This window comes from Apis mellifera, linkage group LG5 (genome assembly GCF_003254395.2).
Source record: "Apis mellifera strain DH4 linkage group LG5, Amel_HAv3.1, whole genome shotgun sequence".
NCBI classification, from domain to species: domain Eukaryota; kingdom Metazoa; phylum Arthropoda; class Insecta; order Hymenoptera; family Apidae; genus Apis; species Apis mellifera.
The window spans coordinates 10,758,810-10,784,256 of record NC_037642.1 but is presented as its reverse complement, the minus strand read 5'-3'; the positions used below and the strand labels follow the sequence as shown (position 1 = coordinate 10,784,256).

At 21.6% G+C, this 25,447-nt stretch overlaps 3 protein-coding genes across 12 annotated transcripts; 2 read left to right on the top strand and 1 right to left on the bottom strand.

Annotated features, from left to right (window-relative positions):
• The first annotated feature begins 216 nt into the window (after positions 1-216).
• Positions 217-11,302, top strand: LOC100578733 (nose resistant to fluoxetine protein 6). 2 transcript variants are annotated; one of them, XM_026440790.1, is made up of 12 exons: positions 217-484; positions 6,900-7,055; positions 7,565-7,785; positions 8,980-9,185; positions 9,257-9,512; positions 9,590-9,750; positions 9,898-10,066; positions 10,144-10,337; positions 10,422-10,551; positions 10,634-10,826; positions 10,918-11,063; positions 11,139-11,302. In XM_026440790.1, the coding sequence occupies exons 1-12, from the start codon at positions 217-219 to the stop codon at positions 11,274-11,276; spliced, it is 2,238 nt and encodes a 745-aa protein (XP_026296575.1). In that variant the 3' UTR covers positions 11,277-11,302. The 2 variants fall into 2 exon arrangements, with proteins under 2 accessions (XP_026296575.1, XP_026296576.1); XM_026440791.1 differs by lacking the exon at positions 217-484 and adding an exon at positions 3,062-3,251.
• LOC551890 (probable serine incorporator) lies at positions 10,536-16,635 on the bottom strand. Of its 7 annotated transcripts, none has more exons than XR_410951.2 (12): positions 16,427-16,635; positions 15,629-15,793; positions 15,374-15,558; positions 15,095-15,304; positions 14,931-15,015; positions 14,672-14,855; positions 14,370-14,567; positions 13,868-13,906; positions 13,161-13,323; positions 12,879-13,056; positions 12,334-12,385; positions 10,536-10,811 (listed from the first exon to the last, which is right to left on the bottom strand). XR_410951.2 is itself a non-coding variant. In XM_624276.5 (11 exons), the coding sequence occupies exons 1-10, from the start codon at positions 16,451-16,453 to the stop codon at positions 12,918-12,920; spliced, it is 1,395 nt and encodes a 464-aa protein (XP_624279.3). In that variant the 5' UTR covers positions 16,454-16,635; the 3' UTR covers positions 12,257-12,385; positions 12,879-12,917. The 7 variants fall into 7 exon arrangements, 3 of the variants coding, with proteins under 3 accessions (XP_624279.3, XP_006567798.1, XP_006567799.1); XR_410952.2 differs by having other exon boundaries at positions 13,161-13,308; XR_001703103.1 differs by lacking the exon at positions 13,868-13,906.
• Positions 16,636-18,385: 1,750 nt separating this feature from the next.
• LOC413001 (extended synaptotagmin-like protein 2) lies at positions 18,386-24,971 on the top strand. 3 transcript variants are annotated; one of them, XM_006567738.3, is made up of 16 exons: positions 18,386-18,778; positions 18,871-19,011; positions 19,109-19,185; positions 19,322-19,388; positions 19,460-19,605; positions 19,681-19,801; positions 19,881-20,051; positions 21,979-22,073; positions 22,744-22,792; positions 22,873-22,962; positions 23,050-23,136; positions 23,225-23,383; positions 23,461-23,613; positions 23,701-23,824; positions 23,886-24,165; positions 24,247-24,969. In XM_006567738.3, exons 1-16 carry the CDS (start codon positions 18,446-18,448, stop codon positions 24,572-24,574), a joined length of 2,421 nt encoding a protein of 806 aa, XP_006567801.2. In that variant the 5' UTR covers positions 18,386-18,445; the 3' UTR covers positions 24,575-24,969. The 3 variants fall into 3 exon arrangements, with proteins under 3 accessions (XP_006567801.2, XP_026296601.1, XP_006567802.2); XM_026440816.1 differs by lacking the exon at positions 21,979-22,073 and adding an exon at positions 21,294-21,385 and having other exon boundaries at positions 18,446-18,778; positions 24,247-24,971; XM_006567739.3 differs by lacking the exon at positions 21,979-22,073 and adding an exon at positions 20,560-20,645 and having other exon boundaries at positions 18,446-18,778; positions 24,247-24,970.
• The last annotated feature ends 476 nt before the right edge of the window (positions 24,972-25,447 follow it).

The following is a 25,447-nucleotide window of genomic DNA, read 5'->3' as shown; positions in this document are numbered from 1 at the left end:
GTGAAGAGTTTATCTGTGAAGAATTTCAATATTGATCTCGTTTCAACACAAACATTTTAACATATAAAAGTACTCTCAATGTCGAGTCTAGAAGATATTATTTAGTTTCTGTGATTTTTTTTTCATATATATAAATAAAATTGGACAACGAATTTAAAATTTTTCTCGAATCACTCGATTCGTATTCTCTTTTTTTTTTTTTTTTTTTTTCCAAATATGGGAATATTCGTGAGAATATGGACGATAGTTTTTCTGGTGAAACTGTCGTACGCCGGAAAATCGGTGGACGTGTTGACATCTAACAATTTGAACACCCTGGAAGAGGAGGAAATTCTTCTGGTACTGTCCCGAAATAAAACCATATCCGCGAACAATTTCACGCTGATCGAGCTGATCGAGAACCAAAGGAATCACACGATCGAGACGAGCAAGGACACGTTGCGGACGGAAAAGCTGGACGATCCACACACTAATTCTTTCTACAGTGAGTTGAAAGTATTGTGAATGTAAAGTAACATTCGATTTTAATATCATGATTTAATATTAAAATTTTCCTATAGGAAAAATATCTTGTATTGTTGATATAATTATTAATAATTTTATTCATTTTTCAATTGACAATTTTAGATTTTAATTATAAGTCAGATGTGTATCCCTCGAAAAATTAAAAGATATTTATTCAAAGGATATTACTGATTTATATATTTTAATTTTTTTCGTTATTTTATCGTAAAAATAGGCAAAATTTATAAATCGATTGCTAGATCCATAATAAATTAATTATTCGGTATTTCTAAAATTTATCAAGATCATGATTTTTCATCGTAGATATCTTTCATTTCTTTTAAATGATATTCTTCATATGATTATTATTCAAGGATAATTTATTTTTCATCATCGATAGATATCTTCCATTTCTTTTAATCTACATTCTTTACGACTATTATTCAAGATTAAAATTTAAACTAATTTTACTATAATTTATTACTGGAACTAATAACTATTATACATATCAATTTTCCTCAATTTCTTCTCTTTATACATTATTCTTATCTCTTCTTATATATATTATTTTTTAATCTACTGTTATTACACATTGTACTATTATATGTATCTAATAAAGTAATATAATCTAATATACTATATCTAATATAATAATTTAAAATGAATTTCTAAGAAAAACGATCTTTATTTTTCTTTTTTTTTTTTCTAAATACTCGTTCAAGAGCATAAAATGAAACAAAAAGTTACGGGTCAATCGAACGAGAGGAAAAAAAAAAAAATAAAAAAAAATAAAAGCGAAACTACTTTCAATATTTCGAAATATAAGTTACTAAGTTAGATTTTCAACCACGTACAGTATCTGCATATTCAATTTAGCGTATATATATTTTATCACGTATCGTGCAACGTGCGTTTCACATTGTCAAATTCGCAGCGATTAATGAACCTGAACGATTAAAAAAGAAAAAATCCATCCAACATTTAAGAATAATTGCTCATTACAAGTCCATTTGTATTTATTGTATTTTTAAAAACTGAAAAAAAAAAAGAAAAAAAATAGAAAATCTAGATTACAATCTTGATGAAATTACTTTCTATATTTCGTCACTACGTTTGTACGCTACATTTCAAATTTAGATAGATATACCGGATTTTCTTGGTTGCAATATACTTGGTTTTAATTTCGCTAAATTAATTTCATCCTAAGTGTCACTGGGCTTCGAGAAAGAAGTAAAAGCAAAACTTCTCGTTCGAAACGATTTTAATGATAAATTCAACATTTAATAACTTAATATTTATTAATTACCTTTTTATAATAGGGTATCTTTATCCTAGTTTTTTACTAAATTTTTTAATGACAAAAAAAATTATAAATAATTATTATCAATTAATTCTAAATCTCATCTAAAATCGATAAATTTAATTATAAATAAAACACAATTTAAATCTATATTAGAAAAAAATTAATTTATAAATCAAGTTTAATCGCTATAGCTGGCACTCGTATTTATCTTTACTAAAATTAATTTCCGAATAAAACTTTCATTTATTGTTTCTTCAGAATTCTCTATTAATTATAATTTTACTTAAATTTTTAATAAATTTTTATATTTTATATATAATTGATTAATGTAATTAATTCAAAAACTATACAATATAATTTATTTAAAAAAATTAATTTTTAATATAATTAATTAAATCTATTGTTATAAATTTATTAACAATTAAGAATATTTATGTAATAATTAAATTTAATTTTTTACTTTTATTTATCTATTTATTCATATAATTTTATCTATAATTATATTTATTGGTATAAAATTTTATACATAAACAAGAAGTGATATAATTATTTTCATCAGTCACGTGTCATTATTATTTTTAATTGTTATACATATGATTGTTTTTGCGATAAAGATCATTATTATTATGAATTTACATTTACAGTTTTAATCCTAATCTTTGTTTAGTTTTATAATGATAAATATCGAAATAATATATAATTTTGATTCAGATTTATTTTTTTATAAGAAAAAAGTTTTTTAAATTAAATCTTAAGGTTTTAAATATATAAATGAATTAATTTATATACATCGTTTCAAAAAAATTATTAAAAAAGTATTGTTATAAAAAGTAATTCCATCAATAAGATTGTAATTTAAATTTTCTTTTTTTTTTTATATGAAGAAATCGTTCATTGAAGAAAACTTTGAATTTATATCTATTTATATTACGTACAATATAATCTTTATCTTCTTACATAAGTGTTTGAAGATATGTACTTCAATCTGAATACAAAAGTTTGTTTAATAATTTTATCACAAGAAATGAATCAATCTCTTTACATTTAAAAATATATGATTTTATTGAAATAAACCAGATTTCGATCTTCAAATGTTACTCATTTACAAAAAAAAAATTCTGTTACATCAAATTATTCTTTCGAAACATTCATTTGAATTAAGTCTTCATATACAACAGAAATTAAGATATAGAATAACTGTATATATAACTGTGAATAAAAAAAAAAAAAGATTAAGTTTTATATATAGTAAGAAGCTTCATTATATAAGTGTGTTAAAACGTGTGTTAAATTCGGCACATCTTAGAGTCATTCAACTTTCGAATTATTACATGAGTAACCTTGACATTTACAATCAGTTATTTAAGAATTAAAAATGGAAAAAAAAAAAAAGGAAAATAGTTCCGGCATTTTGTATAATTTTATAAAATTATGATCACATAAGGTAAGTATAAGCATTACGTAACAGATAGAAAATTAGATTCTATGTGTATCTATGTCTTTATTCGACCAAAGTTGTACATCATTTTTAATTAAATCGTGCATTCATTGATTATTAAAATTAATCATAATAATTCGAGTTGAATAATATAACATAAACGATAAGTGAAATATATTGCGAATCATTAAAATCGAAATTTTCATTCTTTCTCCTTAAATTAAACTAATTGAATTAAAAATCAAAATTTTTATTCTTCTTTTATAATTTCTTTCAATAAATCATTTGTTAATTAAATGCTTTTTTTATATCGAGAAACTTATTTGATATTGAAAAATCTCGATTAATTGATCTAGCGTGTAATAAAAAAAAAGTAATAAGTTATAAATTGAAATCTGATAAAATCTGTTTCGTTGAAAAGCTTCATATATAAAATATATTGTTTGTATAACCAAAAAATACAAGATGAAATTTATAAGATAAAATAAAATTTTCTTCTTGATTTATGTACTCTGTTAATAAGACTGATAATGGAAGATAAATACTAGTTCATCCCAGAGGTATAGATATTTTCTAATTCTAATCTTTGTTCTAAAATTAATGTTAGTTTTATACAAAATTATATATGTACAGGTTATGTTTTAATATGTCAAGGTTTTAACAAAGATTAATTCCTTTTGCAATTAGATAGATGACAATATTTATATATGTCAAATACTGGATTTCTATAAATCTTTTAACAGACAGATTTCTATATTCTTCGTTATTATATATTTTTAAATATACTTTGATGAATTTTTTAAGATGCAGAATAAATAAATAATTCATATGATAGACTCTCTAATGAATAAATTAATAAGTAAAGAAGTGATAAATAATAATTATAACCTTAAAAAAAAATAAGGCAAATTATAAATCAAAATATATGACTGATTTTTCTCATTATTATTTACAGAATTTAACGTTGAATTATTAATATCTTTTATTTGAAAATTTTTATTTGTTTTCAAAATTTCTGCGAAAATTTTTACATTTATTATTTGTTAATATGTTTAAAGCGAATATTGAATATTTATAAGTTATTAAAATGATTAAGAATTACACGTGACAAAATAGACTATTAATAATAGATTAGTTAACCTTTAATCTTTTTTAATATTCCAAAATTTTTTAAAATAAATTTTTCAGATTTGCATATACAGTATATAAATTAAATTTAAACTTTAGTTAGGTAAGTTTTAGCACTAGAAAGAAAAAAATAATATTTTCTAGTATATTATAACAAGAATTTTGAGACAGTAAATTGATATATATAAATTTATTTTTATATACAATTGTTAAAATTCGTTATTACTAAAACGTGCATTATTATTACATCTTTTACATATTCAAGATTTTTACAATATCTCAAGATTTTTAATAAAACAAATGAATACTCAATGAATACTATATACTCAACGAATAAATCGTTCTTAAAGTGTTTTAATAGATGTATTTGTAACATTATTCGTTATTCATACACGTTAATGAATGCAATTGAGATTGAAGAAACATCAGTCAATTATTGTGCAACTACACATACATCGAGTTTGAAAAAAATTTCAATTCTAAATGTAGACATAAAAGTCGTAATGGTAAACGATAATGGATAATGGATTTTTTGTCTAATGTTATTTTTTTAACCTCAGATTTTCACAAGAATCATACGTTAATAGTAATGCTAATTATTACCATTTTTTTAACATTTGCATTCCTTCACATATTTTCTATCAACAAAACATTCTAATTGTAATGTACATTAATAACAACTATATGATAAAATTTTTTGAAAGAAGCTGATAATTTTTAAAGATTGTATATCTAATTTAAAATTTTTATTTATTTAAACAGATTAGAATTAAAACAATACTGATTAGAATCAATTAAGAATGATAAAATTAAATAAAATATGATTTAAAATAATCATATGCATGCTATATGAGACTTTATTCCTATTTTTCAGTTTAGATCTAGTTTATTCTTTGTATTTATAAAAATACTTCAAATAAGTAGTTCGTGACTGTTACAAAAATAGTTGTAACTTTCACTGATGATTTATTTGCACGTTTCATTATTGAATGCCAGTAATAGTCAATCATATATACTGAAAAAGGGAACGATTATATTCGAAAATAATTTAATTCTTTTTAGGAAAAATTTAAATAAAAAAAGTTTATCCTTTCTTTTAATTTATTATTTTTCATATTGAAATATTATTTTCCTCGTTGTATTACAGAATATTGAGAGTAAAAACACGTACACTGGATTTGCAGAGATAAGATAATTTTAGATTCCACTTAGATTGACAAGTTCACAAATATCCTCTAATGAATGCTAGTTCAATTTTAAATTTAAAAATTATATTTTGTGTCATGTGCAATACAGGCACAAAAATATAAAAATATACATGGAATGCAAAACATGATATATATTTCTTTTAATCTTTTGTTTTGAAATTTTCTTTTTAACTCTTAAGTAAAATTTGTTATAATACAATGAATTATGATTTTTTTTTATCTATGTAAATATTAGCTAGCCTAGATACAATTAATAATGAATAAATCGAGATAATTATGATAATGAAGTATACATTCATAAATTTAAATGTCATATTAAAATTTAATAAACGGAATTCTATTAGTTTTGAAAAAAAAACAATTTTTTTCATTTTTAACGAGAATTGAGAGATAAATTTTATAAATATGCATAATAATAATAACAATTAATTAAACGGATTGTAATTAAAACTTGACAATAAGCACTTTGAAAAGTTACTGTTACAAATATGTTTCACAATATTTCAATATTTCACTTGCTAATAAATCGTAAATTGCGTTTCAGTAATTTCACACGTGATTTCATATCCATTATTGTAACCGTTCTCATTTACATCGCATCAGAATTAACACGTTCTCTTTATTGTTAAGTCAATGTTGAAATCGGTCCGCATCAAATTAATCGTTGCCCAATCACCACCAACACCCAAGTTAATAGAAAATTTATTAGTATTTATTAACTCTCCTATATATTCGATTATCGAAGGAATATGTAAATGATGCCCGGTCCAAAGTATATATAAGTTATTCTGACCATATATTTTTCAATTTCGATTTGATAAACCGTTTGACGTTCTCAATACGTCGATCTTCTTGGAAATCTTGAACACTCCTGAAATGTCTTTCATAGTTCGATGATGACGTCACAAGGACCATAGAGATAAATTTAGAAAAAAAGTCACATTTCTTTTCTTATAGCTAACATTCTTCTAACAAAATACTGAACACATGAATCGTGTGTCGATCGTATTAAAATTTCCTTTTTGCATTGAAATCTTCGTATTCGAAACGTACGCGAAACACGTAGGAAACATGTTACTTCATTGCGATACACCTGTATCCTCGAGACAAACTCGACGGGAGTGAAAGTCTTTCTTGAATTGACCTTGCCTCGATCTTGATTTTATGTTGAAATTTTCGTCAAAACTTTCAATGGCTAAATTCTTAGGATTGCTCCTATTCTTCTTCTTTTCAGAGATTTTTATAGAGTTAATTTTAAAATTATATATATATTGTTCTTACGTATGGATAATTAAATAATCGATGATTTGTTTTTCAGATGATTTCTCCGAGGAAATCGATCGGGAAGCAAAGAGATTGTTACAAATCCTTCCAGCTTACAATCCCGGTGTTGGACGAGTGAGCCCTCAATGCAAAAGGCATTCCGAAATTTTTCATAGGGAACTCGCCAAATTCACTTTATGGGCTCTTAAAAGTAAATATAAATTACTTATAAATAAAAATTGCTCGTAACATATATATTAAATCAAATAAATAAATAAAAAAAAGAGAATGTATATGTATATTCGATATTCATATTTTTTTCACTCCCGTATATATCGTAAATTTTCTCTGAACATCAATTTTCAATTTGTACTTTCACTCGTCATATTTCGAATAAAAATTTGACCGACAAATTACTAAACGCAAATAAGCGCGTATCTTTGCATGCAGTTTTATCATTTCGTTACATCATTCTTAAGAAAACCACATTATTCATATGAAAAGATTAAATTTCAACGAATCTTCTTTATGTAGCTCTCAATTCCAAAATTTTTTTTCAATAATTTTCCTTACATCGTGAATATTAATGATATTACTTTTATATTAATATCTATATATAATTATAAAAATATATGTTTCAGAAAAACAATATGGATTTTATTATAATTAATTAATTCTAATATTGTATTTAATGTAAGTATATTTTTTATATCTTTGAAGTGTACGATGCAACGGCAAAAATACCATCCGGACTCCTGAACGGAAATATCAATCAGTTTGGCGACTTCGACGAATGTATCGGAATACAGGGAAGCGAAGGAATTCAAGGACAATATTGTTTGGCGTATCTCCACTTGAAAATCGACGAATCACGAATAGATTTGAAGCATCTTCATCGGTTGGTGCATTCGCATTACGCTTTCAAAAGCAATATTACCGATGTAAGTATGTATGTATATATATAATGTATGGATAGTTGTTCTTTGTACTTTTTCAAAACCGCAAAATGTAACATCATTTTACGATGGATTGAATGATGTGGTTTTTTGCACTCAAAAATAGGAACATTTAAAAATAACTGATACATCATTCTGACCGATTAAATATTAATTTTTATAAACATGGAAAAATAATATAATCGATACTTTACTTAAACGAAAGATACACAAAATAAAATTTTATTTAAATAAAATATAAAAACAAAAATTCTAAATTAAATTTTAATTCATAAATTCTCTAATATAAATATAATTTATATCGTGAATTTAAAATTGTATATATGATAAAAAATTAGAAAAAAATTTTTCAAAGAATTTATACCGTAAAAATGCTTGTAGAATTTCAATATGCGCAACTTTATTATGAATGAATACATAATCGAGCAGCGAATTTCTATGCAGGTATTATATATCTATGTAAATCAGGATACATCGGAGGAAATCTGTCAAAGAATAAAACGAAAATAATTTATTTGATCCGACGAAAACAGAAATATCATGTGAATTTTAAATAGAATATCTATCACCTTTAAATGTGCAGATAATTTCTAAATAAAATTATTATACATAGTGATTTATAAATATATGTATATAATTCAAATTTTTAAAAAAATTTTTCAAAAATTTTGAAAATGATCGCTGCTTTCGGGTTCACGGGTTTAAAGTGAAAAAATTTACAAAGATGAAATTAATAAAGATATTATGTCAGAATTTCTTAATAGTCTTGATTTATTTCCGTTGCGACAACTACAAGTTTTATAATCAATACGATTTAACTTTTAAACAACGTAACGTGATTTGAGAAAGTGATTCGTATCGTTACATGTAACATGTTTTGCATTGAAATTACATCTTGTGTTTCGGAATATAATGAAAATATCAGAATATAATGTATATTATTTTGACTTTATGATATTCATTATTTTACACATGTAAATTTATATATGAAATCTATAACAAAACATTTTTTTATTCAACAAATTTTTTTTTTATAAATATCTATAAATATTCTTTCATTTTATGTGTATTATTTATATGTATTTTATAAAATTTAGCGTAAGAAAAAAAAATATAAATAATTTAATATTTCTTAATTTAAAATATTTTTCTATCTTTATTGATATATTCTACTTTTAGGCTGGACATCGACTACCTCGATATAGTATAGTAAATTGGGCAGTTTGTACACCAGCATCGTGTAATTTTAAAGATGTTGAAACATCTCTTCATGATATTCTTACACGATATACTTCTCAAACTGGTCTAAAGATTACAGTAAAAGTGAATAAAGAAATGTGTCAAGTAAAAAGAAAATCTATACCAAATGAAACTATGTTTGTTAGGTAAGAAATATTTATTGTATATTATCGTAATATATATGTATATGTATATATATATATTATTAACTTTTCAGTTTATTTTTCATGGCTATATTTGCATTAACAATCATAGCAGCATGTTATGATCATTATAAAATACCAACAAGTGAACTACTTTTATCATTTTCTTTGAAACGAAACTTTAAAAAGCTTATATCACTAGAACGAGGACAAAATGATATAGCTACACTTCATGGTGTAAGAGCTATAAATGCTATGATGTTGGTTTTAGCGCATAAAAGCATGGCTCTTTTTTTTAATCCTTATTCAAATAGAACAGAAATGAGCGAAGTATGATTGTATTATTTAAAAAAACTTTAATTCGTTACAACAATAAGGAAATTTATAATTTTTTTTTTTTTTTTCAGTATCTTGGTAAACCATGGACTGTCATAGGAAGAGCTGCTAGTCTTTATACGGATCCATTTATAATGCTTTCTGGTCTATTAACGTCATATTCTTTTATTGAAAAATTAAAAAAAAATGGCAATTTAAATATTAAAGATGAATATTTGTCTCGTCTAATTAGGTAATAATTGTCTTATATTTTATGATAAATTATTTCGTATTCTAATTTTAAATATATCGACATTTAAATTCATTTTACATTTTATAAAATTTTATAACTTAAAATTTACGATTTATTATTCATTAAATAATGATTTTTTTTTTTTAGAATAGTACCACCTTTAGCAACTCTGATATTGTTGTGCACTTATGTATTACCTTATTTTGGTTCTGGACCACAATGGAACTTGGTGGTAACTGAACATGCAAATATTTGTAAAAGAACATGGTGGAGAAATTTTTTATTTATCCATAATTATTTTGGTTTTGAGTCTATGGTATGAATTTTATATTAAATTAATAATCATGATTTTAAGAAATATAAAATATTTATAAAATATTTTTTTAATTTTAGTGTCTCACACATACTCATCACCTAGGTATAGATACTCAATTATTTATTCTTTCACCTTTAATGATACTTTTCCTTTATAAGAAGCCAAAGACTGGAACTGTTTTTCTTATTATATGTGCTTTACTTTCAACAGCACTTCGATATTTTGTTACTTATTATAAGAAATTAAATAATTATGTTTTTTTTGGTACATCGTAAGTTAATAAATTAAAAAATGTTAAGTATATTAAATATAATCTTTCTTATATTTTTGTTTATTCATCTATTTATATTTACAGAATAAAACAATTATATGATACTGCAAATTATTCATATATTCTACCATCACATAGACTGACTGTTTATATAATAGGAATTTTCATAGGTTATTTATTAAGATATTTACCTAAAGATTATAAGATGAATAAAGTAAATATTTATTTATATTATTTATTTTATATATGTATGTATGTATTATCAATCGATACAATATATTTTTATATTTTTTTAGATAACTCTATATGTAGGTTGGATTTTATGTACAATAATGTTTTGTTGTGCATTTTTTGGACCTGCACATATGGGATCTATAAATTATATATATAATCCGATAGATGCAGCAATGTATAATGCATTTGCTCCTATTGGTTGGTGTGCAATTTTTGCATGGGTAATTGTGATGCATCATACTGGAAATACAAATGGTAAAAATAATTTTATAGGATTCAGATCAATTATTTTTGATTATAAAATTATAAATGACAATGAATTTAATAAATAAAATTTTTTTTCTAGGTTGGTTTGGTAAATTTTTAGCATGGAAAGGTTTTCTAATCACTACAAAATTGAGTTATGCAATATATTTAACACAGTTTCCAATATTCTTTTACAATGTTGGAAGCATTCGAAGTGCTGAGCATTTTGAATTCTTTAGCATGCAAGTAAGTTGTATAAATGTATGCATATAAATGTATGCATAAATTCATATATTAATTATTAATAATCTTTTTTTACAGTTCAATTTACATGAACTTTTGTGGATTATTATGTTGTCAATAACTCTCACTTTACTAATTGATACACCATTTCAAAATATTAAAAATTATTTAATGAGAAAATCTTCAAAAACAACGAAATTGTTAAAAATGCAATAATTTTATCAATAACTATAATTCAAATAATCAAAATTATTGTAAATAGTAATCTAAAATTTTTATTTTATTTTTAGTAAAATAACTTACCCTCATATACAATGTATATGATAGCTAAGAATAATTATAATTTATATAAATATTATATTTGATTTATAAATGAGTATCTGTAAATAATATATATTTTTATAATCTTAATATTATATTTTTTAAAACTTTTATAAATATTATAAAATTTATTAAACAATATATAGACATATATAGAAAAATTTTTACCAATTTTTTTAATATAATCTTATTCACTTAAAAACTTTGTATTTTAAATGTTCCATCATACAATAATTTATGTTACAAATTTTGTTGTTATTATAAATATTATTATAAATATTTTTATAATTAATATTTTTATATTTAATTATTGTTAAAAATTAAAATATTTTAATATAATATGAATTTAAAGCAATTTCTACATATATTTTTTTACATTTTATTATTTAATTATAAAATAATAAGTTTATTATAAATAGGAAGTAATAAAATATAATTTATTAATTTTTTTGAATTTAATTTCTTTATTATTTTAATCATGATAAAGAATATCTTTAAAAAATAATATTTCTGTGTACAATTATTATCACATTAAAGTTGTTAAATGTAAAATACGATATTAAATTCGTAAATATATATATATACATGCATATATAGAATTTAATCATATTTTGATATAATATTATACATTACTTTTAAAGTTAATTTTAACTAAAATTTGTCAAGAGTATATAAATTGTATCTTAAATATATTAAATATATATATAAGAAGTAATTTATATTTTAATTATATATTATATTTAATATATATTATTTCAAAATAATCATTATTTCAGCAATAATGCTAAAAATTTGTATTTTTTTTTTTGAACAAAGTTTATAAATTAATGAATTACTATCTTTTATTTAATATATATTTATATAAAAATGTATTATTTATGATACGATATTCGAGAAAAAATATTAACTTAAAAATATTGAATAAAATAACAATGTATCAAATGATACTTACAAAGTCATTTTCTATAGATGAACATTTTATAACTACGCAGGTATTGCAAAAACTGAAATTAAAAAAATACAATTTAGTTAAAAGAAGAAAAAGAACAATATTTAAAACAATAAAATAAAAAATAAAAAAAAAATAGATTTTTAAACTAAATATACAGTAAAATAATTTTTAATATCTAAAAAACATAAATTTATATTTTCCATTATAAAATATTCTTACCTCCATATTTTATATATAATCAAAATCAAAAATAGCATTGCATAATATTATATATGTAATGATTTTTATTAATATATAATTATGTTATATGTAATTATATTTATATTTATATCACTATTTGTTATACTTTCCATTAAATATTATAAACAAAGAAATATGATTTTAAAAAATATATAAAGTAATTTAGATTTTTAAATAATCTCACTAAAAGATGAAACTTTATATATAACGTGAAATAATCTATGGAAGCTCATAAATAATAAAATTTATAGATTAAATATTAAATATAAAATAACAATAATCTTATATCATGTAACTTTATATACCTGCTAATTACCACTTTTTTTGAAATGAAAGTAATATATTTAAGAGAAATCTCGATTTGGTAATACTGCTGGAGCTATTAATGACCAAATATATAATCCTAAGCACATCCAAGAAGATATTATTTTCACCCACATTGAAGCAGTATTGGCATTCAATGTATCCAAATTGGAATTTGGTCTATAAAAATAATATAATTTTATTAATTTTAATTATAATACATTTAGAACAAAAATTATATAAATGAATAAAATATAAAAATAAATAATAAATAAAATACTTACTGATACCAATTAGTAAGTGTCATCATAACATATAAAGTAGCAAGAGCAAACATTAGATGAAAGAAACTCCAGTTGTAAGCTACAGAATCTTCTTCATTATCCCAAACTTTAGCTTCATTTCCACTTTCTGAATCAGCATTGCGACCTTCTACCGGAGTATAATCTAATTACAATTATGAAAAGGAAAAATAACTTAAAAAAAAAAAAAAATTATCTGTAATTATAAATACCCAATGATCCTACTAGAATTAATAATATAACAAGATTTACAAATTATATTATCATACATAAAATAAATTTTTATGCATATAAGAAAAATGAAAAATTAAATCAAGTAGCATCACATGTGTTAATAAACTAAAAATAATAAAAAAGAAAGAATCTTTATAGTATGAACTTTTGGTAAATATTAATAATATTAACTAAAAAATATTATAATTATTTTTAAATACAAAAAATGAAAGCAGGCACACGCTATTACTAAGCGCAAATTATATACATTTAATTTATAACTTAAAAATTAATCATATTAAAAAATAAATATTGTTTGAAAAATCAAATTTATAAAGATATATAAATTTATAAAAATATATGCATACAATATGATGCTACTATTCACTTTATACTTATTTTTAATAATGAAACAGAAAAAATGAAAATATTGAATTTAAAATCTTAAAAATTTTAATTTAATAGTGTGTGCCTACCTTCATTGTCGATAAGATTCTGGTCTCCTGCATTCCTGACTGTATGAAGAAAGTTCAATTTATTAAAAATATTTTAATAAATTATTAATGTTTTAATATATATATTCTATATTCTATATACTTCTATATATTATATTATATAATATGGAAAATTTTTATTATAAAACTACTGATAAATTTTAAAACTAAGAAAATTCGCTTTTTTACTTAGAAAGTTTTTAAATTTGATTTACTTAAGACAAAATCTTATCGAAAAAATTTTAATTTTTTTTTCATAAAATAGAATATAGAATCATCTTCTACTCATTTGTACTAGCATTGAGACATCTTGCATATATTATGGATTAAAATTCATCAGTACAAATGAAGATAGAAAGATGTAAGATAATATAATTCAAAATAAAAAAAAAACATTAAAGAAAAAAAAAATACATTAAAGATTTTCTTTTTAGAAATAATGTACTTGAAAATCAATGAAATATAATCAATCATATTTACATACCAGCTCCATTATCCTTAACTAAAATGTTTTCAGACATTGTAATCTTTGATGATTTAGATGCAGTACTTAAAGAACTATATAGTACACAACTAAACCAAATAATTAAACCAATAATACTTTCTTTGTCAAAAGCAACACGATTTCGTGAATCAGCATCATTTAAAATTATTTCTAAAAATCCAGGATTGCATTCATGATCTGCACAACATAAATAAAATAACACAAAAAAATAGTTAGTATAAAATATATTTAATAATATTAAATCTTATAATATATTTAAAATCATATATTTAAAATATTACCTGGATTATTTGAAATTCCACTCCAAGTTAAATAAACTACATACAATGATACAACAGATGATTGAAGAAGACCAGATCGAGGATTATATTCTTGTACATTTGGAAGAGTTGATATAATACTAGCAATCACACACAAAATCAGATTGAAAGATATGAAAAATTTGTTCAAATCACAACTATTGGCCTATATAAAAAAGAGTAAAAGTAAGTAAAAATAAATTTGAAAATATTTTTATGTAAATTTTATATAAAAACTTACATGTGTAAAATATATAAAAAGTAAAACAATTCCAGTAATAGAAACAATATAATTAAATAATGTTGCTCCTAAAAGTGCAGCATACCTATGACAAATTAATTACATATTTATTTTATTATACAAAATAAATAAATTCTAACAATATAACATTATATTATACATACCATCCTTTTGATTCAGTTTCTTCATAATTTCCTACCCAAGCATTTGCCCAGGAATGGGCAAAATCAACAATAAGAATTAATTGAATAATAATAAAAAGAAAACCACCTATCATTCCAAAATACATCCATGTTGTTCCAAATGATTTTTCAGGAATAAAGAAAGCACCAATTATTCCACCAATTATTAAAAGATATTTAATAGCCCAAAATCTAAAGATTATAATTAATTATGAAATTTAGAAGTTAGTAATATATCATATTAATTAATTATTATCATACCCATTTTGTATAGGAGCTCGAGGATCTCTGGAACTTCTTACTCTTATCATTATGATTGACATTAAGAAAAAATAAAGAGCTATAATAAAACATATTCTATATACTGCTAAGTAACCAACAGCAGATTCACAATCAACAGTGAATTTTGATACCACATAATTCGAGCTATTGCTACAAAATGGAACCTATAAGAAAAATCATATATAAATAATAAATCTACTTTTATATCTACATTTTGAAATTTGAAAATATTACCTTTTTAAGTGCATCCTGTAAACCAGGAGCCAATGTAATGCAAGCAGCAATTGTTCCTAGCATTAATAATAATGCATACATAATACGAGTACTTGTACTGTTGCGACATGTTGGGCATTGAGAACAACAGAAACTGCAAGCTGTGCTCCCACAAAGGCAAGCAAGCTGTATCACAAAATATTCAAATCAATACAAATTATATATGACTATTTATTTTTATATTTATTTTAAATATTTATTTTCATGTTATATTTCTTTTACAAGAAAAACTATACAATATTAAATTATTTGATACTATATTTTATGAATTTTTATTCAAATTAAATAATTTTCAAATTTTATATTGAAAATATTATATAATATTTTTATATTTTATATTTTATATAATATTAAATATTATTATATTAAAAGTTATTATTTAATTATAAAAACGTTAAAAATAAACTATTAAATTATTAAATTATTAAATGCTAATTTAATTAAAAAACACTTTAAAATAAATAATATTTATAAATATTGATTTATACAAGTACAAAACAAATATAGTTTTGTTATTGATTTTTGAAAAGTCAATATAATCTATAATCGAATGACATAAGATTATAATTAAGTTTCGATGATTCATCTATTTTTTCTTGGATAATTTAATAAGAAAAAAAATTTTTTAATAAAAAAAATAGATTAAATCAACTTAAGTTAACAATTACATAATTAATAAAATAATTAATAAATTAAAGAGAAAATAAGTATTAAAGAAAGAAAAAACGAAATACGAATATTATTTACAAATTAATTTACCTGTGCTGTGGAACAAATAAGACCCATTAGCACGTTTTCTTTCTTCTTAATGTATTAAATACATTCACACGTATAATTTTTCTTAATATTAAATACACGATAATATAAACTAGACAGACAGACAAAGAATACTGTACTTCACAACAAAATTTTCACAATAACAATGGCGTCCTGACAGATGACCACAGTCAACTTCATACTATCAGCTGACTAGACGTCATATCCCCTTACCATAGAACAGAATCCGGATATGTTTAAAATGTTATTTAAGAAATATTATTATTATTTAAAATATATTTTCAAATAATATGTTATTTTATTTAATATTTGAAATAATTTAAAATATTTTTATAATAATTATGATTTTTTTTCTAATTTTGAAACAAAGAAATAGCAAAATTATTTATTAATTGCCATTATTTCAAATAAATCAATATTTTCTATATTTTTAAATAATTCATATAAATTATTGATTTGTTTTTTAAACAGTATATTATGTAATTTCTTTTTTAATTTAATTCTTCATTTTTTATTTTTATTATTTAATACTAAATTTTGAATAAAATTGTAAATATATAAATACATTTTACAAAATAATAAGAAAAAAATTTTTTTGGCATCATTCACAATGCTGTAAAGAGTGTTAAGTTAGCTGCTAATAAATCGTGCTTACATATATATAAGTTGAATCATTTCAAGAGATATTTCCATAAAATAATTGATTGGTCCTCGGAATCATTTATTTTTCTTCAAATTGAGAAGTATTATTGCGTTTAATTGTATTCATTTAAGCAATGGCTTCATAAATATAAAAGTATACGGCTTTGCTATAAGTGTAAGCAAATTATATAAAAATATCAATTTTTAACGAAACTAATAACGCTTGCACATAACTTTAAATTTGCACAATTTTTCATCCGCATTTATATTTAATTTTAAATTATATATAATAATATGTATATTAAATTTGTATTTGAAAACATATACTTTATAAAATAAAATTAATTTTATATACCAATTGTATATGTCATTTGTAATGTTATGTATGCTTTCGTATTACTTTAATATTTTTTTAACATTTATTATATTTTATTTTTATATTTGTTATATTTTGTTTTATTTTTATATTTGTTATATTTGTTTATATTTTATTTAGCTATTAATAAAAGCTTAATAAAAACAGTATAATCGAGGGATTACATATGAATGATATTATATGTTACTAATGATTCATTTTCCGTCGAAAATGCTGAATTGATAAATTTGTTTTTATAATATTTTATAAAAGCTTTTATATATTTTAATTATGAATAAATAAACAATAATTATTCATAATTATTTTTTAATAATTCAATCTTTACAATTTTAAAGATATACTTATGTTTTTTATTTTGTGTATTTTAATAAGAAATACAATGTCAATGAGTGTAAACTTGTATATATGTGTAATTAATTTTATCAATGTTAAAAATTAGATCTTAATCATAGAATTATTTTGTAACTACTTAATATAATTTATAAAAATTAATAATATCAGTGATAATCAATAAAAAGAATATAAAATTTTTATATTGATCATAATCTATAATAACTTACTAGTACTTACTTTCTTAAGTATTAAGATAATAATTAAGATCATAATGATTATATATTTAAGTATGATTTAACTATAAAATATTATTAGTTATATTTAATCATTTTTTTTACAATGTGATTTGATTATTCCCTTTTTCAATAAATATCAATTTGTATAAAAATATTGTTTATGAAATATTTTGTATATGTTTAGTATTTGCTTAAGCATCACAATTTAATCATAATATTATTTTAATTTTTTGTATTTTATACTATAAATTGATTTTAAAAAATTAAAAAATTTATGTTTACAGGAAAAATATAAATAAAATAATTAAAAATTAAGAAAATTAATTTTCTTAATTAATAAAGTATTATGTAAATAAAAAATAATTATAATATATAAAATATTACATTAAAAATTGATTATTATTTAAAAAAAAAATGGAAGATAAATGTGAAGACAATAAAATATCTAAATCAAATCCTTGGCCATATATGAATATTGGTTCATTAACCATATCATTTTTGACTAAATTGGCAACTGCTGGCATTATTTGGAGTTGGGGATATTTAAATTTAAATATAGCATGGTTAATTGGACCAATTGCTTTGATAGCATGGAAAACAGAACGTAGGAAAGACAACGAATTAAAATTAATTACTGCCCAAGCTAGTGTTATGGCTAAAGAAAAAGAACTGATAATGAGCAGATTAGATGAACTACCTTCTTGGGTTTACTTTCCTGATTTTGATAGAGCTGAATGGTTAAATAAAGTATGAGAAATTTTTTTACATTATTTGAATATTCCATATATATCAGCTTTTTATTTTATGTTAATTATAATTAATTTTCTTTATATTCTAAGATTTTATATAAAGTTTGGCCAAACATTAATCAGTTTGCTCGTGAACTTTGCAAACAAAGTATAGAACCTGCTATATTAGAAAAATTGGCAGAATTTAAGATAAAAGGATTTCAATTTGAAAGATTGGTTTTGGGTCGTATTGTAAGTGAACTTTTATATTGTATTTTGTATTTTATAATTATCTTTATTTCAATCAGTGAATGACAATAACATGATTAATTTTCATATATAATTATAGCCTTTAAAAATTTATGGTATTAAAGCATATGATAAAAACACTTCAAGAAATGAAGTCATTATGGATGCAGATATTATGTATGTAAATAATTTGTATAAATTTTATTATATTCTATTATATATTCTATATATATATGTATATATAATTCTATTATATTTTCTATATTTTATATGATTTATATATTTTTAAATATATAAATATATAATCCTATAGGTATGCTGGTGACTGTGATATTACCTTTTCAGTTGGAAATATAAAAGGTGGTATTAGGGACTTTCAGGTAAAAATCTTCAAATAAGTTTTTTATTTAATATTTAATTTTTATTTAATATGCATATAATTAATTTTTAGATTCGTGGAATGATGAGAATAGTTATGAAACCATTATTACCTGTAATGCCTATAGTTGGAGGTGTTCAAGCATTCTTTTTAAATCCACCAGCTATTAATTTTAATTTGATTGGAGTTGCAGATGTTCTTGATTTGCCTGGATTTAAGTATGAAAAAATATTAAACAAATTTATTTTTTATTTTTTAAAAAATATAATTAATTAAATATTTTTTTAATATAGTGAAATTTTAAGAAAAACAATAGTAGAACAAATAGCAGCTTTTGTAGTATTGCCAAACAAAATTGTTATACCATTAAGTGAAGCAGTACCAATTGAATCATTAAAAATACCAGAACCTGAAGTAAATTTTGTATTTATAATATTTTATATAATATAATTATATCAATGCAAAATTTAACATTATTATATTTATTTTTGAGGGTGTTTTAAGAATTCATGTAGTAGAAGCGAAACATCTTATGAAAAAAGACATAGGGATGTTAGGTAAAGGTAAATCTGATCCATATGCCATTATAAATATTGGAGCACAAGAATTTAGGACAAAAACTATAGATAATACTGTGAATCCAAAATGGGATTTCTGGTGTGAGGTATGTATATTTTTTTTTGTAAAAAATTAAATATTGATAATATTTAATGCATGTGCTTTGCTATAATTTTTTCTTGGTAAGTCTTTTCAAATTTCAAGCACAGCATCTTTTATGTGGTAAGAAATGTTATTTAAATATATAAAAGCACATGATTTAGTGAATATTTGAAAATTTTCATCAAAAGAAAAAAAAAAAAAAACATTTAGAAATTTATTTATATTCACATTATCATTTTATTTATAATTTATTATCTTATTTTTTTTTACATGTTTATAACTTTGTCTTAGTTATAAGATGTTGCTGATCTAACATTTTAATGCTTTTTCCTAGTAAATCAATGAATAATATATCATTTTCGCATTTATATAAATTATTGTTTTGCTTAAAATTATATGTAAAATGACTACTTTATAGATAGATCGGAAGCATCTTAAATCATAAATCAGTCTAATTTCATATTTTGGTATGTATGTATGTATGTGATGTGCAATGTGTTATGTGGAACTAGTGTGCCGTGACGTCAGCCATCGCTCAACAAATTACTGTACTACTATGGGACTATGATGACACCAAAGGAGATGAAAGTCTTGGAAGGTATGAAAATAAAATAATATACATATTTTTTTAATTTTATTTTCAAGGTAAGATATTAAAAGTTAATAATTATTTTAATCTTTATTTTATTTAATTATAATTGAAGATAATTACATTCAATTACAATTTTATCATTCAATTTCAATGTAACTATCATTTTTCATGTTTCAAATATATATTTTAATGAATTATTTATGTATATCGCATGTTAAAAATATTATTGTTAGTCATGCAAAGTTGGGAGCATGTTGATGTTGCAATATTGTGTACAGTATTTGTAATTTCTGGTTTATGAATGGTTTTTGGTGTGTATGTGTTATTTTATAATGATAGTAATCATATAATGCTTTCGCAATATAAATATTATAATATGCAATAATAAATTTAAAATAAATTTTTTAGCATTAGAATAAAATTAAATTTTTTTAATAATATTAATTATTTTTTATTTTATTTTAATTTAATTATATTACTTATTGTTTAAAATATTCATTTTAATTATATTCATAATCACTTTACATGACACATATGTATATATGATATTATTATTTATTTAAAATAATAGTATATTTATATTTATAAACAAGAGATTTATAAAAATTTCTATCTTTTATATATTATTTTCATAATATTATCATATTGACACAGGCTGTGATCTGCTCATGCATAATGCAGAATATTATGGTGTTTCTTTGGGATAGGGATGTATTAACCATCCCTTATGATGACTTCCTTGGCAGGTAGTAGATTTATTAATAGTATAATATTTAATAGTATAACAAAAATTGAAAATTTCAATTAACAGAAATTGTCTTAATATTTAAATCTTACCTGCCATTAATATATAATTTTTTCTTTAATAATTTATAAATTTATTCAATTTTACTATAACTATGCTATTGACTTATAATATGTGCCATATATATGTATTTGTTGTTGTGCTTATTTTTGTAAAATATTTTGATTATATAATATTTGTGATTTGTATTAATCAAAATATTTTTTTGCTATAATTCAATCAAAAATCATTCTATTTAATTATTATATCATTATATTTATTTTTCATTTTATATTTGGTAGTATGATATGAATTATTTTCCTTATTTATTGATTATTATATGATATGCCAATATTTTCTCATTATATTTTTTTCTCATTATACTTTATTTCAATAAATTTAATATCACATGTTAATTAATCTTATAATAATAAAATAACAGTAATAATAATTAAGTATTTTAAAATTTGTTTTTAATTCTAATTTTATTAATTTTATGAGAGTGATTAGGTGACTGAATAAAAAAAAAAACTAAATTAGATTATATGATGACAGTTTATAGTGGAAAAGAGCTTGGGAGCCTATTACAACACAGTGGTTGCCCACCTTTTTGACAAAGACAACGCTGGTCAAGATGATCCACTTGGCAGGTATTGCTACTTGTAGCAAGCACTGTATTCCAGGCAAATATAGTATGCATTTGAAAATATGTTAGATTAGTAGAATGTTTCATATTTTTAAAAATATTCTACTGCTATTATGATGCATGTTACCGAAGAAAATTGTTTAAAAATCATGATAAATAATCATGATATATTATAAGAATATTATAAAATGTAAAATTATAATAGAATGACAATTTATGTCACCATATTACTCTTTTTATTTTATTGTTAATTATATAATATAATATATTTTAATATATTTTTAAAAATTATCTAATGAATAAAATATTATAAGGTGCTTATATGAATGTATACATTATGAATGTATACATAATGTGATTATGAATGTATATATATAACATAAACGAATGTATCGCTTATGTATTTGTAAAAAGAATGTCAAAGATTATAATATATTGCTGATATTGCATGATTGCTTTATATGCATGAAATTTCATATATCATGTATTTCAATGTACTGATCATCAAGCATATTCTTATAATTATCATTCTAAATAATATAATGACTACTATAACTTTTTATATTTCATATAAATAGTTCATATAAAGTATCATATAAAGATATAAAGTACTATATAGTGCTATATAAAGATATATTATATAAACATATTTATTTTTTTGTACATTAACATAGGGCTACTATTGAAGTTAGTAGAGTGAAAAAAAAAGGAAATATCGATACAGTAAGTATAAAAGTATTATAATAATAATAAATTTTTAATATACATATAATGTACATAATAATACATATGTTATTTTTTAGTGGATTTCATTGGAACAAGCAAAACATGGCATGATTCATTTACGATTGACATGGTTTCAACTATCAAAAAATATTGTTGATTTAAAAGCTGTATGTAATTTTAATAGAATTTAAATATTTATTTAATATTTATTATTAAATTTTGTAATAATTTTGTAATTTTGTAATTACATATAGGCTTTAGTGGAAACTCAAGAACTTAGAGTAACATCAATGAGTACTGCTCTTCTTATACTTTATATTGATTCAGCAAAAAATTTACCAGTAAATATATTGATTGATCTAAATTAACAATTATTAAAAAATTAAAATTTTTATAAAAAAAAAATGAATTGTTATTATTGAATTATAGTGTGTTCGAGGAAATAAACAGCCTGATGTTTATCTTGAAGCAAGTATTGGTGGAAATACAAAAAGAACAGCTACCATGTTACGTTCTTGTGACCCAGTATGGGAACAAGGTTTCACTTTTTTAGTTAGCAATCCAGAAACTGGTATTTTACATATAAAGGTTATACATTTTATTACATTTTTAAGTCTTGTTTTATTTATCATATTTTCATACTAAGCATTTATATTAATTTTTAGATTACAGATGAAAAAACTAATCTCATAGTGGGTGAAATGAATTATAATATTTCTTTACTTTTAACACAAAATAATCTTGAAATTTCACAACAGCCTTATGATTTGCAAATGGCTGAAGTTGATAGCAAATTAATATTATCTATGTCATTAAGTGTATGAAATTATATTAAACTTTTTTTTATACATTTTTTTATAAATAATAAATATATCTGTGTATTTATGGATTTATTTCAAATGTAGATTTTAAAATATGAGGAACCTGAACCTATTTCTGAAGAAGATGATGATGATCATGATATCAATCAATTAAAGAAAAAAATCGAACGTCAAGAATCAAATATTAGTAATACATTATCAACTAGTCGTAAGTTCATTAGTAATAATTTTTTTTATATTCAATGAGATATAATATATTTTTTTTTTAGTTCCTTCTAGTCCATTGAAAAGACAATCATCAAAAGATTCAATTAATAGTCTAACACCAAGTATTGGATCTGGTGCTGTAATTATACCTGAAGAACTAGGTACAGCAGAAGAAGAATTAATTGTCGTTACTTCTGCTCCATCCTCTGAAAATGCACAGTTAATTCATAGAAATCCAAACATGACATCATCTGCAGGTGATGCTAAACTAGGTCGGATACAATTATCTTTACGTTATAGCGTACAAAGACAGAAATTTATAATTGTCGTACACAAAATAGCGTATGTAATTTATCAATATGAAATTTAATAAGGTTTTTTTTATTTATTGTGATTAGATTAATAATTTTTTCATTGTTACAGTAATTTACCTCTGCCACAAAATGATCCGCATAACATACCAGATCCATATGTAAAACTATATCTTCTTCCTGATCGTCATAAGGAAACCAAACGTAAAACAGCAGTGATGAAGGATAATTGTAATCCGATATTCGATGAACAATTTGAATATGTTGTTTCTCAAGCTGATTTAAATAGTCGTATATTGGAAGTGTCTGTATGTACACAAAAAGGTTGGTTATCGACCGGAAGTAACGTAATGGGTCAAGTTCATATAAATTTGAATGAAATTGATGTTACAAAATCATTCACGAGCTGGTACGATTTACAACCAGAGACTAAGGATTAGAAGTTTAAGAAAAGCAAGTGGAGATTTGAGCAATTGTTTATATGTTTTCGAAGACAATCTGTTGAATTTCCACAATGCGACTTTTCAAAACGCTAATGATTATAATTAAAAGTAGTTACATCAAATTCTATGCATTATTCAAATTTTAAAAAAATTTGAATTAAAACAATTAAACAATATGAATTTTGAGAAACTGTCAATGAATATCTATTTATACTTGGACCGTCCATTGGTATAAAACTAATTTTATGTTTATTTTGCATATTATTTTATGTCATCTATGCTTATAGAATAGTTTCATCAAAGTAAATTTCATTAAAATATTTTATTGCTAATACATATAATGTTATATGCTATAATTTCATGCATAATACTATTACATGCACTATGTAACATTTATTTATTTATTTAGTATTTGATTTGAAAATTTTTGATTTTTAAATAAGCATTTATTTTTTTTTTAATTTGCTTAATATTTTTCTTAATTTATTTTATTTACTACTTGTTATTATTAGCATTTATATAATTTAAATAACAAATTAATTACTAATTAAGTAATGTTATAATCTTCATATTATATTATTAAAAAAACTAATAATAAAATAGTATCATTAATGATGATTGTTAGCGTAAGTTATTAAATCAAATTATAAATAATATATATATGTTATATTTATACCAAAGTTTTTGCTATATTGTATATTGCTATATATTATATAAATTTATGTTTCTGCGAATACTGGTATAAAATATTACCAGTATAATATTGTAAATTGTTGATGATAATAAAATATAAATATATGCATTAAATTTGTAATTTAACGATTATTCTTTCTCCTCGTGAAATTGATCGAAATTTATATCTCCAAGGAA